This window comes from Lissotriton helveticus, chromosome 10, assembly GCF_964261635.1.
Source record: "Lissotriton helveticus chromosome 10, aLisHel1.1, whole genome shotgun sequence".
Classification (NCBI taxonomy): Eukaryota; Metazoa; Chordata; class Amphibia; order Caudata; family Salamandridae; genus Lissotriton; species Lissotriton helveticus.
Window position 1 is genome coordinate 95,922,418 of NC_136071.1, and position 14,905 is coordinate 95,937,322.

Consider the following 14,905-nt stretch of genomic DNA (forward strand, 5'->3'; position numbering starts at 1 on the left):
GTCTCTTACCGCAGAACCTCTACTGCCCATTTGCAGCCAGCTCGTCTTCGCTGCACTGGGGCCTGCCATAAACCTCTGCTGTCAATGACATAAAAGAGAGACTATTGTAAACTGACACGACTAGCCAATCATCGACAGGAGATTATCAGCCATCTTGGAAAGGAGACGTTTAACCCAACGGTCGGTACAAATGACCAACAATAACCAGTAGAATGAGGCGAAAATAAGCATTTTGCAAAAAATTGAAAACGCAAATATAGATGACATTAAGGAAAAATATATACAATACAGAAACCATGTGATTCAGTTTTAAGATAGTCGGCAAATAATTTGTTTTAGATAAACACCTTTGTTGTGTGAGTTGCTGAGTCTGTGATACATTCCTTTCAAAGTTGCTGTCATAGGATTTGACGCAAACCCAATAATGAATGGCAGCCGGGGAATGTTAGTTAGGTCTTGTGACGATCAGGCGCTCAGAGTGTTTACTGCCGCTTCGACCCCGCCCTCCCCTGGGCCACGCCCCCGGCTGCTCGCCTGTTGTACTATGTAAACTTGCAATACTTCAAGACGCCGCTGGGAGAGGGGCGGAGTGAGTAACGGGGAAGCACGTTTCCGGTGACCCGGAAAATAAACATGCAGGGGGTGAACGTGGTTTGGCGCTTACATGTGTGCAGGGATTTAAAGCCATGAGCGGCGGGACCCTGCGTCTCGTCCAGCGGAGCGGCATTGGGACGCGGAGCAAGTGCAAAGGTGCGCTCCTGTGTAAAACAAGCATTTACAATGCAACGGTCTCGCCTTTGCAAAAGTAAGAGCTATTGACATTGTAAATTATTATTTTTTTATTTATGAGTTACCATGCTCACCAAATCGGGAGGACCTTGCCTGGTGTGATAAAAGAACTGAGGAGGAGTAAAATAAATGAGTTTAAATGGTAGTGCTCTTAACAATGTCTCAGTCACTCCCATTATCCCTTTCACACCATGTTTCTCTACAACCTCCCACTCTTTTAGACGCGGCTCTTTTTCTACCCAGACATTTCTGAAATACTCTGCCGGCACCTTTCACACATATTTCCTCTTCAATACCACCTTTTTAAACTCTCTGTCTGCAAGTATCTTCTTTCATCTTCACTTCACCCTTCTCTGCATAGACAACCTATTACCTGACTTGGAAGCATATTTTCTTCTCATTTGTTGTCCTTATTTTAACAGCTGTATACCTCATTCACACACACTTTCACATGAAATGATAATTATAATTAACACATGCGAATATGTAACTGTGAATTCTGTAGATAGGCTACTAGTTTCACATGAAGTCAGGCACTAAGAACAGGGGTCCCTCTATTCACCATGCCCCATCACTGACAATAAGGAAAGAAAAATAAAAGCGCCACAATGCAATTTCCAGTTGATTAAATCGTCAAAATGCGTTGAAGGTGTCACATATGACATGGGTCCCACTTGAAGGACTCATTAGCTGGCCTGAATAATTAAATCAAATAAATAAGCATAAAGCTCCTGTTCATGTGAAGCAAGTACATTGAAACACTATGTAGTCCGTGGGTCAAGAAGTTTGCAGGAAGTTTGCCGTCTTTCTTACGATAAAAAAAGCATTGTTGTGGGGGTTTCTAATTTAGATTTAATACGGCATGAACTCTAGCTACCAGAAGCAGGATAGAATGAACACACACGAGTCCTAAGCGCGCGCACGGCAGTGTTTAGAGATGTGACACCAGGCTGGAAGGGAGCCAAGCCCGTCCAGCGCTCGGCCTGCCTGCTCACAGTGTAAGCAGCTGGGGTCGTGTAACTTAAAACCTAGGAGAGGGAAGCCTTCAGGGGGGCTGGCTCTGCGAGCACGGCGGTGCGGCCCCAGTGCTCCGGCGGAGAGGCAGGCAGGCGCGCGCGCACGCACCGCGGCGACTAACCTGGGTGCAGCCCGACAGGTCCAGGTAGATGAGCTTCCGGCAGCCTTTCCCGCCCGTGGCCAGGTACTGTAACCCTTTATCCGTGAACTTCCGGCAGTGGGCCAGGCTAAGGTACTACAGGTTTGGCAGGCATCTGCAGGCGAGAGAAACAAAGCAGATAACAGCATGCTGCGCGCCCAGTCGCTTACAAGGCCAGGCAGCGCGGGCTTCTCTGGCCAGAACAGCATCAGAGGCAGAGGATGGCAAAGCGCGGCTCTTACTGGAGTGAGGCAATTCGAATCCCATTCAGTACGCACACATAGAGTTTATTTAAAGAGGGCTTTCCCCCTCAGTACGCACACATCGAGTTTAATTAAAGAGGGCTTTCCCCCGTGTACTTTTGAATTATAGGGCAAATGCAAGTTAGAGAAGAAAATGATTAAGCGACCTCTGGCAATCTGCATTGTATCTGGAATCGGCTGGTGGCATTGCAAACAAGTCAGGTCCCGGGCCGTGCTGTGATTGGCTGATGTCACGGGGGTGTCCCGGGCCGGCAGCCAATCACAGCGCGGCCTGGGAATGACGTCACGGGGGTGTCCCGGGCCGGCAGCCAATCGCAGCGCGGCCCGGGACAAAGGGGCGGGGCTTAAAAAAAGCACCAGAAACGCCCCCGAATCGCGTTTTCAAGAGAAAGCGCGATTGACAGCCTCTGTCTCCCAATGGCTAGTCTCCATTTATGGAGCTAGCCAATTGGAAACAGAGGCGGTCCAAACATCCCTACTGAAAACAAAAGTTTTCGATCTGGGAGGGGCTGTGCCCCTGGCCAGGTCGAAACCTAAAAAATGGATTATGTATGAGAAAGCAAACGTAGTTAAATGTAGGTAGGCCAATGAAATTATGTGGCATGGAGGCACCAAATTACGCTATATGGTTTGCTAAATTACGGGCAAGAACTGATAAAATATGCGGTATAATAAGGAGCATTTTTTATAGTATAACTTTATTGTTTTGTAATTTTTTCATATGGTACAGTCGTGGTGGATGCTGTAGCTCGTTGCTACTTGTCAAGAAGTGCTCCAACACTTAACTGGTTTAATTCATATATGGCGTCCACCCCAAGCCAACGCTGAACAGAGCCCCCAGGTCAAAATCTCTTCTTCAACTACTGCATGAGGACTCTCTGATGTTCAGGATTTTTAACTGATGACACCTTGCAGTTGGAGACAGCAAGCTAACTACAATAGGTTACTACACGTGCCACAACTTCATTTTAGTAACTGTTGATGCGTTTGGGCTAGAAAATACGTTTTTTGATAAAATCTACAGATAATGCCTTGGATGATGGATTACGTGACGAAAACATAATTATGCCAAAACAGCCGTGGCTTCAGAATGGCATAATTTCAGTGGCCCTGAATGTAGCTCACAGAGTATGAATAAAGAGCTAGGGTGCTAACCGCACACACGTTGTATACTAGTCTATACCAGTAGGAGGCCCAATGCTGTTTCGCATACTAGCCACTGATGGTTTCACTTATGCACTGGGAAGTAAATCTAACAATGGTTGTAGGTGTTTTGCTGGTTATGGAAGAGAAGCAACCCTAAAAAGAGAGTTTTAATTGTGCTAGTTGCTACATACGAGTGGTTCACCTTGCTTTTTCCTTGCATACTTTTCCTTGTATTTTGGCGGCGAGGTGGTAGCATGATCTGAAGCCGGCGGTCACTCTTCGGATGCGGGGGACGGTGGCGAGGGCGTGGTCTGCGGAGCTGGCGGGTGGGGGTGTAGAGGCTTAGTCGGCTGTTGAGGTACGTTGGTCCGGTGTTTGTGGAGTGCTTTGAGTGCGTGGATGAGTGTTGGGGACTGTTTAGGTTATGCGAGCTGTCACGAGCGTGGTGGTTGTCATGTCACAGCTCGTGACGGTCTCGTGTTGTGGGTATCCTGGGAAGAATGGTATGTTTCGAAGTGGGGGGTATTCTGGTTGTAATGCGGTTATGTGGAATGGGTCACTTCTGACTGGACTTCATTGGGAGCGGATGCTATAAATAAACTCCGTTGCTCACTACTTCGTTTCCTGCCTTCATTTGGATCTTCCTACACTGGCGACGGGCGGGATATATTTACCGCACATTTTTTTTTCTTAATTTAAAAAAAAAAAGGAAGACTTTATTTTTTGTAATGAAATTTATATTTATCTGATGAGGCAGAGAATCGTTTACCTTTTCGTGTGGATCTGCGTCTATGAGGACTACCTTGTTCTATGCTCATAAGGACTGCGTATCCAGCTTTTGGAGGATTATTCTGTTTATCTTAAAGAAGTTAATCCTACCGTTTCTTAAAAGCATTTTTCTACTGGGATGGGAGTTCCATTGTGGAGCAGCTGAGCTTTGTTCCTTCCGGAATCTTGGATGACCAGCGTTCGTGCAAGTGCACGTATTTGGTTCTACTAATCGACGCATTGACGTTCTGCTTGGATCCGTTTGATCATTACGCTGGGGGCGTTACGGGCGTTGCATCATTACGTTATCACGCAACGTGAGCGCCATTTTCTTTGTGTCTTAGCAACAGATAACAGTCGGAAAGCTTTACCGAAGACGTTGCTTTAAGGACTATTGCTTCGTTTGACATTTGCAACTGAACATATTGTTGGAAGTGTTCATCGGTGATACGCACACTGCGTATCTCAGTTATGAAATATGTGGTAACTATTACATCGGTGACACGCACACCGCATGCCTCATAATTTATTATATTAAATATAAATCTTGTTTCTTTCATTATTTTTTTTTAAATTATATATTCTACGTGTTTTAATTGTACTGTTATTGAGATGTCTGGCATTGTTCCTCCTCCTTCCTTTCTTTGAACCTCCTATGGCTTGGGAAATATGGGAGCCCGTTTTCCTGGCCTAAGTAGATGTACCAGAGGAGGGAGAATGTGAAGCTGAGAGAAAATTATCATTATTAAAACATTGTTTGGGTGGCATTGCTTTGAAAGAATATAAAACTTTACCAGCTCTAGTTAACCCAGGAAATTTAAATGTACATGAGTATGCTTTGTCGCAATTGAATTTGCGTTATGGCAAAAAGAAAAATGTTGTTATGGAGAGTGTTAGAAGGGCCGATCCCCGAGGGTCAGGATATGCTCTCCCGACCACTCCGTGACCCACCACTCCCAAGAGTACTGACGAGTCTTAACGTGAGGTCCTCGCCGGGGAGGACTTCGGGTCTAGGATCGTACACACTGGGTTCACACCACACTTATGAACGGACGCCACACCGTGGATTTCAATAAGCAAGTTCTTTATCACATAGTAGAGATCTTTGGCAAAATGAACAAGTATTTACAAGCAATCAAGGGATCATAAAGTCTCAGTGGTAAGGAGTAGGGAAGCGGGACAGTCTCGGTATTAGGCAAGTACGAAGCCTACCCTGCGCCCAGCTCTCAATCCTCGAGCCGGGGATACGGAAGATGGAGGTCGTACGGGCTGCTCCACTCACTGCTTCTCCAACCAAGTCGTGTTGGTAGCGTCGATGTTCCAGCCGGACCAGAGTACTCCTCGAGCCGCGATGAGGTCAGCAGGGCTCGATCCGGAGTGAACAGAGTGTCTGTCAGGTCTTGAGGAGCCGCAACGACATCAGCAGGGCTCAGGGTGTTCAACGAATGTCCTTAGAGTTCAAGGATGAGCCGCGATGAGGTCAGCAGGGCTCCGAGGTTCCAGTTCCTTCTTCACGAGGATGAGTCGCGACAGCGTCAGCAGGGCTCGATAAGTTCCAAAGCTCAGTCTTCTCCCCAAGAGTTGAGCCGCGATCAGATCAGCAAGGCTCTCTTGTCCAGGATACAACTGCCCGCTAGTTCTTGGGCGGGCCTTGATATAGCGCAGTGGCCCTTTGATGTCCGGACCCTCGCAGGCGGAGATCTCATGCCTCGGGGCTGGTCGTCGGAGTGCTCCATTGGCTGGCCCTTTGATCCTTTAGAAGATGCGTCCGGGGATTCCCAGACGCCCAGCAGGGTCTGGAGCCAGCTCTCGGGGAGGCCCGGGGTGCGATTGAAACCTGCCCACAGGGGAAGGCCAGAGGTGTGAGAGAAACCAGTCTCCCAGGGGAGGCTGGAGGTGCAATCGAAACTCCTTGGTCTTATCTCACTCAGGAAGCCCTCTACCCCCCAGCCGGGCATGGCGTGTCTGAAGCCTAAGTTTCGCTGGGGCCGGGGTCAGGCAAGGGCTATGGAGTCAGGGACCTCGGGAAGGGTAATGGCGACCGGTGGCCCTGTGGGGTGATGCAGGTTCTGGGCGCCCGGTGCCGGGAAGTGGGATGGCGGAATGCGGGGATGGTCGTCCGTTGGTAGGGTCGTGTAGGGAGCGGGCGGACCGGGGACGGGACGACCAGGGGTTTCTGGGTGCAGGGCTAGGCTAACGGGGTGCTGAGGAACGGGGGGGAACCACGCCACGAGGCCAGGTCCAACAGAGAGGTTTATTTTTTATTCACGGAAACAACGTGCAGATGAACCTGTTGAAGATTTCGTCTCAGCTTTACGATCATTAGCTGTTACGTGTGACTTTGAACACATTTCTTATGAGCAAGTGTTAAGAGACCAAATCTTGATGAGAACAAATAACAAAAAAGTACAAGAACGACTTTGGACCACATCTGATTTGTCCCTGAACAATGCCATAGACATTGCCAAGTCTATAGAACATTCCGAAAAATTTGTGAAGGAAATTAGAGGCAATGATAAGAACGATGTTTTCAACGTGTCTAAAGATTCTGATAGATATAAAAAAAATTATTCACATAGATATGACTTTCCGTCTAAAGTGGACGTTCAGGAGTCAGAAGCATGAAAAAAAAATTCTAAACTACTCTGTTTCAGATGTGGAAGTGATGGACATCTAGCAGACTGTAAAAATTGTCCAGCCTTAGGTAAAACTTGTTCAAAATGCAGAAAAAAGTTCATTTTACTAGATTGTGTAAATCATTACCAAGAAAAGTGAACTGTATACATGATTGCTGTGATAGTGATACTTTTGATGATGAAGGCGAATTTCAAGTCAACACTGTTATTAATGTCTGTGGGGATGGGGAGTGTACTAAGTTTCCTTCCTGTGTAGTAACGGTCGACAATGTTGATTTGGAATTTTTTGTTGACTCATGTGCATGGTATTCTATCATTTCGTTGGATGTTTTCATGAAAAGTGGCCGAACAAAAATTTGTTTTCACCTGATGTATCGCCTGGTGGCTATACGGGTCACAAAATTGATCCACTTGGTTACTTTGAAGCCAATTTACAATTTTCTGGCCGTCATACTTCTGGGAAAATTTATGTAGCAAGATCAGGGTTGTCTCTTTTAGGGTGGCCGCACCAACATCAATTGGAAATGAAAATTGATTCCAGAGCAAATCCTCCCGTTTTTGCTGTAGAGCCACACAGTACATCTGGTACTCATGTGTCCAATTCTCAATTGGTAGATGGGTTGAGGAAGTCATTTCCAAATGTTTTTAGTGGTACCCTTGGACGGTATCATGGTTTCGAACATGTTATTAAGTTACATGATAATGTGGTTCCAGTTCGACATAGAGTGAGGAATGTTCCCCTAACTTATAGGAGCAAATTGAAAGATATGCTTAAGGACTTGTGCCAAAAGAATATTATTGAACCAATCGAATCATCTCCTTGGGTTTCTCCCTTTGTAATTTCCATCAAATCTTCTGGTGAACTTAGATTGTGTGTGGACCTTCGCAGTGTCAATGAGGCAATTTGGGTCGATTCTCATCCCCTACCTAATCTTCATGAAATGGTTTCCACCCTAGCTGGTGCACAAGTCTTTTCGTGTGTCGATTTGGCCAGTGCTTATCATCAAGTAGTTCTATCTGAGGAATCCAAAAACATTACTGCTTTTATTACGCCAGAGGGTCTTTACAGATTTTGTCGTATGCCATTTGGTTTGGCGAGTGCCGCTTCAGTGTTTCAGAGGCTTATGAGAGACACTTTGGAAGGGTTAAATGGCGCTGTGGCGTTTCAGGATGACATACTTGTTTTTGGCAAAAACAATGAGGAGCATGATAAAAATGTTGAGGGTGTGATTGCTGCTTTGTCAAGGAAAGGGCTTACTCTCCGTCTTGATAAATGCAAGTTTAGGCAAAAAGAGGTTGAGTATTTAGGGCACACCATTAGTGGAATGGGGATTAAACCTAAACGGAATCATGTTGAAAGCATTGTTAATGCTCCTTTGCCCTCTTCCAAAGAACAACTTGTGGCGTTTTTGGGACTCATTGAATTTTATGCAAAGTTCATACCAAATTTTTCTTCAAAGGTTGATCCTTTCAGATGTTTGTTGAAGAAGAATGCTAAATTTGTTTGGACTGATGATATGACTCAAGCTTTTGGGAATTTAAAAAAGTTCATTGTGAATGCGCCATGTCTCAAACCTTTGTGTGTGTGGCTAAATGCATTGTCATGGTGGATGCTAGTAGCTCTGGTTTGGGTGGTGGTCTTTTGCAGAGGGATAATGAGAACAAATGGATTGTTGCTTATGCATCAAGAGCTTTGAGGGATGCAGAAAGAAATGGTTCCGTCATTGAGAGGGAATTGTTGGCGTGTGTGTGGGGAGCAGAACACTTTAGACTTTTTTTGTGGGGTACAAGGTTTATCATAAAAACTGACCACAAGCCTTTGATTTTTCTCATGGCTCCCGGTGGTGGCAGGATAATGTCAGCGCGTCTTGCAAGACTAGCTTCTAGGTTGCAATCTTGATTGAGTATGTTCAGGGTAAAGCGAATGTACATGCAGATTGCATGTCCAGACTAGTTTCTCCTTGTGAAATTCCTAGTGGAGTCCTAGAAGATGATTGTGAAGTAGCTTTCACTTTGAATGATGTCGATTTGGTGAATGGTGATCGGTCATTTTTGCAAGAAAGTAGTTGGTTAGCGGAGATGGATAAGGATTTAGAATTGTGCAGTGTCAAGAGGTATCTAGTGCAAGGTTGGCCCGAACAAAGAAAGTTATCGGGAGATATGATGGGTTTTTATAAAGTTCAGGAGGAGCTTGCTGAGGAGAATGGTTTGGTTTTAAGGGGGGACAAAATTGTTCCGCCTTTTTCTCTCAGAAATGTTGTTCTTAGGATTGCTCATGAAGGGCATTTGGGGATATCTTTTACCAGAAGACGAGTGAAGGAGACTTTTTGGTGGCCGGGTATTGATTCTTGCGTAGACCATTTTGTGCGTTCTTGTGTTTATTGTTCAAATAGTGACAAAACGGCTGTAGCGTTGTGTCCTGAACCACAACCTGTTGACTTACCTATTGGTCCTTGGCGTAAACTTGGTTTAGACATCATTGGTCCTTTTAGTTGTCTGTCTAAGCAGGAAGCTTTTGGAATTGTTCTTATTGATTACTACTCTAAATGGCCGGAGATTAAAATGGTTAAGGATGTTACCTCTCAAAAAGTGATTGAATTCTTGGATGAAGTTTTTTGCAGAGAAGGGATTCCCCAGGAGGTTGTGACTGACAATGGTCCCCAGTTTGTCAGCAAGGAGATGGAAGATTTTATGGTTAAGTGTGGTATTGTTCATAGGAAAATTGCAGTTTTCCATCCTGAAGCCAAAGGCCAGGTTGAACGCTTCAACCGCGTGATAAAAGAGGCTATCCAACTTTCCATTAAGGGTGGTTTGAATTGGAAAAATGCGTTGCAATCCATGCTTTTGTCGTACAGAACTTCTCCTAATTCTGTAACCTTGGTTAGCCCTTTTGAGCTTTTAAGAGGACGTAGGCCTAGTCCCAGGTTAGCACCTTGGTGGTTGAAGAAAAATGTAAGTGGGTCTGATAGTTTTTTGAAAGTGGATTTTGAGGCTGTTCACTGCAGAGTTGAACTATATAAAAATAAAATGAAACTTTCCATGGAAAAGAAGATCGGGTCTGCATCTAGTCACTTGGTAAAGGTGGGTGATTTAGTTTGTATTAAGAAGAAGGAGGGTGTTGGTAAAGATTTTCCTGTGTGGTCAAGTCCTAAAAAAGTAATTGAAGTTTTCAAGAATGCCATTAGGGTTGATGGTGCTTCGGTTTGGAATTTCAACAGTGTTTCTGTTTTTTCTGGGCTTACCTCGAATCAAGGTGATTATGACAGTAATGTGATTTTGGACGTTGGGGAACGTGCTGAACAAACAAAAGATACAGGAACTGACGGAAATTCTGGTAATTCTAGGATTGTTCGTTCTCACCGTCTTCCTTTTAGGTATAGAGACTTTTATTATGACTTAATTCTAGGATGATACTTTTTTTTTTTTTCAAGGGGGGAAGGTGTGTTGGGAACTGTTTAGGTTATGCGAGCTGTCACGAGCGTGGTGGTTGTCATGTCACAGCTCGTGACGGTCTCGTGTTGTGGGTATCCTGGGAAGAATGTTATGGTTCGAAGTGGGGGGTATTCTGGTTGTAATGCGGTTATGTGGAATGGGTCACTTCTGACTGGACTTCATTGTGAGCGGATGCTATAAATAAACTCCGTTGCTCACTACTTCGTTTCCTGCCTTCATTTGTACCTTCCTACAGTGAGGAGTTTGAAGGTTATCCTCTTGTTGACAGTGAGCCAGTGCAGGTCTCTCAGGTGGGGTGTGATGTGACTGGGGCGAGGGATGTCGAGGATCAGGCGTGCGGAGGCGTTCTGGATTCGTTGGGGGCGCTTCAGGATCCATCCGGGAGAAAGATCTCACACTCCTCCCTCTCGTTACCTCAAAAGGTTTCTGTCCAGTAACAGAGTAGTAAGGTGCGCCCATATAGTGTCCCTGATAGCTTCAGCACAGCTCCACCTGAGACTTAAGTGCATTTTGTATACATTCCACCAACACTTTGCTGTTGAACTTTAGACGATATAAAGGAGAGCGAACATGCTTAATTCCCTGTTTCTGAAAAAAACACCTGCATGTGCGCTGAAATAAACTGTACACCATTGTCAGATAAATCTACAGCTGGAAGACCTTCCCTGTGGAACACTTCTTTGAAGAACGTCAAAACATTGCTGTATTGAGTTCCGCCACTCCTTTCACAATCAAATATCTCATTTGCATGGGTAGAGCATGGAATGGGGCCAATAAATCAATAGACCCTCTTTGCCAAACATTTTTAGGATTTCGGGAAATCCTAGGATCTGGAACCGATGTAACTAGATGCTTATTGTTAATGCAACACTTTCTACACTGTAGATTCTATAAATAACCACTGCACAGTATACTTGCTGCATATGTGAATAAATAGGACATGTAATTAAATTGCATAACAAAGAAGCTTGCTAATCGCTGAAGATGTATCAGAGCACTGAGATTAGCATAAAATGTAAGTGGCAGTCACTGTAAATAAAGTCAATGAGCAATTTGTGTGCAAATCGCTGTCAGATTCTGAAAATAAATATCAAGCATGCTAATCGGTGTTAGCACAAAATGTACCCCTTAGATGGTCCTGCTGCACAACAAAGCATGGGATGATCGCTGTCAGCATGTAGACTCCCCAGCAGGTGGGACTGCTGCAACGTGGGGAGAGGATGTAGCCTAACTGTTAGGGCGGTCAACTTGAAATCTGGGGAACCGGGTTCTAGTCTCATCATCGACGCTCAACATCGCGTAATCTTCCCGTGCCTAGCAAAAATGAATGAGTCCTCATGTAACGCAACTGGTTCTCATGTAAAGCGCTCTGAAACCTGATTTCGGGTCAAGTTCGCGCTATATATAAATATATATATAAATTAACTCATTTACAAAGACTGCAATGTGATCTACAGTGACACAAGAACTCAAAGAGTGTACAACTAAAACATTAAGCAATAGTGACTACTGAACTCATGTATACTAAACTAATGCCACAAGCCCGAGTGCACAAACATAACACTTCATGTAAACAAATATGTAAACCCCCTAAGCTAAACACACCCGTATCCCAGTATTCTCAACAAACTAAAGTTATCTTTTTGTCCGCACCAAACGCAGGACGTTAACGTTTGGCGCGGAACATGAGTTCAGTAGTCCCTATTGATTAATGTTTTTAGTTGTACACTCTTTGAGTTCTTGTGCCACTGTAGATCAAATTGCAGTCTTTAGATCACAAAGACTTCACCCCCAGCTCCCCTGAACTTCCTTGCAGGGACTTCTGACCTGCCAAGAAGTGCCTGTGATTGTCTTGGGCCTCTGGAGGTTGTTTCTGCTGTTGGGAGCTGGAAGAGCAATGCAACAACAAGTAAATCAACGCATTGCTTTTCTTGCTGCAGTTTTCCGACGCAGCACTGAAGAATCTCCCCGCCGAGCCGCAGCCGAAACCGACGCAGCGCCTGTTGCGGCAAGAACTGCGCATCGAGGGATCGCGGCTGAAAAGGTCGACGCAGCGCCGCTTGTCACTGCTGCATTGTTTGCCAACACAACCCGGTTTTCCATTCATCGTCCCTGTACGGCAAGTTTCCCCTGACGCATCACCCGAGGATCGGAGTCGTCCCAAAACCGATGCATCGCTTCCCCCTACAGACCGGACCCGATGCATCGGTCCCCTGTGTACAGCGGAACTGTTGCATCGCATCCACGACTGTCTTGGTAACTGACGCATCTCTTTATTTTTTTACACTTCCCATCGCTGCAGCTGTTTGGCTTGATGAATTTTATCGCAACGACCGGTACTTTGCAAGAAATCACACATCCGTAGTTACTGTGAGTGTTGGTACAAATACTTTACACATTGCCATTGGGATAAGCCTGTCTGCTCGTGCCAAGCTTCCAAGGGGGTCAACAGGGGTTATCTAAAGTGTGTATCCCCCCTACCCTGACTAGAATCAAGGGTCCCTATTTGGACTAAGGTACCTACCTCTGCCAACTAGAGACTCCCATTTCTAACTTTCATTTCTTTTCGTATCGTTTGTTAGCGCTTATGGGATTCGCTTCCTCTTGAGTTTTCCCTCCCCTAAAGTGCGGATCCATTACTTGTGTCCTTCCACTGCTCCGTTTTTTGTTTAACAACAGTTGATGGACAGAATGCAGAACAATGTCATACATTCACCCCAGTACAGAGATCTGGGCCTAAATCCATCGTTTTTTTGCACTCCACACCACCCCAATTCAGGCATGGCCATATGCAAATCAGCCTTGACCCTGTGCCTCATGGGAACAGTCGAGCCCGAACTGCCAAGCCATGTCTTTCCTGGGCCGGAATCAAGCATCCTAGGACGGTTTCTGGCTATCAGCCGTCTTCAGCCAGGATAGCTTGACTCCAGTGGTGTGGAGAACATGGGACTCACGTCTGAGCATACCCATCCCACTCGGGGTGACAAATGCAAAACAACGGCTGAAAAGGTCGACGCAGCGCCGCTTGCCACTGCTGCATTGTTTGCCAACACAACCCGGGTTTCCATTCATCGTCCCTGTACGGCAAGTTTCCCCTGACGCATCACCCGAGGATCAGAGTCGTCCCAAAACCGATGCATCGCTTCCCCCTACAGACCGGACCCGATGCATCGCTCCCCTGTGTACAGCGGAACTGTTGCATCGCATCCACGAGGGTCTTGGTAAATGACGCATCTCTTTATTTTTTTACACTTCCCATCGCTGCAGCTGTTTGACTTGATGAATTTTATCGCAACGACAGGTACTTTGCAAGAAATCACACATCCATAGTTACTGTGAGTGTTGGTACAAATACTTTACACATTGCCTTTGGGATAAGTCTGTCTGCTCGTGCCAAGCTTCCAAGGGGGTTAACAGGGGTTATCTAAAGTGTGTATCCCCCTTACCCTGACTAGAATCAAGAGTCCCTATTTGGACTAAGGTACCTACCTCTTCCAACTAGAGACTCCCATTTCTAACACATTGTCACTTTAATTTCTTTTCGTATAGTTTGTTAGCGCTTATGGGATTCACTTCCTCTTGAGTTTTCCCTCCCCTAAAGTGTGGATCCATTACTTGTGTCCTTCCACTGCTCCGTTTTTTGTTTAAGCACTCCGAGTGCATGTGTTTTCCTGCTATCTCTCTTGTCTACGTCTCACCCTCAGTCATGCTGTCTGCCCTTGGTTTCCCGCTTGCTCTTGTGTGCCTATCTCACCCCAGCATTGGTTTTTCAATTGTTTCTCCACCCACCTCTGTGTTGTTCTTTTGTGTGCATTTGCTCCCCCACATTCTCTTCTCCTCCATGGTTCTTGCTTGTACCCTCCATTCTACTCACACCCTGTTGGTATTGCCACATCACTTTGCTTCTCCCTATTCCTGCGTCCCCTACTGTTGTTTCCCTCGTTCCTTGTTGCCCCTTGTTGTTTACACCTCCACTGTGTTGCTTCACTCCACCCTCTTTCTTCTTGTTTATCAATACAACCCAGATTGGCCTACAGATTTTTCTTTTTCTTATTTTGTAGATGCGTGCATGCTTGGTGTGCGCGTCTACAAAATGATGCGGGTGGCGGCTTATGGCCTTTTTCCTTTAAAAAAAACAAAAAACTATGCTGGGCTCCATTGAGGATGCTGTAAGTGTAAAGTATGGTTAGAACCATTGGAAAGCCTATAAGTCCCAAAGGCAAGACCCTTTGCCAATGGTTGATTTTCGGGGTCTTGTGGCAATCTTTAGTCACTAAGAAGTACTCCTGGTGTTTACGTCTGTGTCTCTCTGGTGATCCAGGCCTCAGAAACTGTTGGACAACAGTTGAATATCCAGGGTACTCCCTTTAAGCAACTGACTGTCCATGGGTAGCAAAGCCAATTGGGTTAAAGCTTACTCTAGAAGTCAGTCGGGGTCCGCAAGAAGGATACAGTAAATAAAGCACAAGAAACTCAGTGTCCAGTGAAGGCTAATATGTAGAAGAGGAACATGCCTTTATTTACACCTGTGAAATATGGTGAATAACGTAAAACAAAAAATAAATACATTTGAGAGAAAAAAAAACTGGCAATAATTGTGCAAATTCACATTTCCACTAAGATTTCAGGTTGTACGCCTTTTGGGCCAAAGGTAGGTGTACAGCTGCATAAAGTTACACTGTACCTAAAAGTTT

The 14,905-nt window shown here is 45.4% G+C and overlaps 2 protein-coding genes across 3 annotated transcripts in view; one reads left to right on the top strand and one right to left on the bottom strand.

The window, feature by feature from the left end:
- Positions 1–96, bottom strand: part of TSC2 (TSC complex subunit 2) — a 279,890-nt gene extending 279,794 nt beyond the window's left edge. Inside the window, exon 1 of the mRNA XM_078664852.1 lies at positions 10–96. The gene's annotated coding sequence lies outside the window, so the exon portion shown is untranslated. The remainder of the gene's footprint in view (positions 1–9) is intronic.
- Positions 97–585: 489 nt separating this feature from the next.
- NTHL1 (nth like DNA glycosylase 1) overlaps positions 586–14,905 on the top strand; it is a 199,205-nt gene continuing 184,885 nt past the window's right edge. The window contains exon 1 of one of the 2 annotated variants that reach the window (XM_078664174.1): positions 586–750. In XM_078664174.1, coding sequence (XP_078520300.1) covers positions 687–750 — 64 coding nt within the window. In that variant the 5' untranslated portion in view covers positions 586–686. Of the gene's footprint in view, positions 806–14,905 lie in introns of both variants that reach the window. The other variant, XM_078664175.1, reaches the window with a different exon arrangement.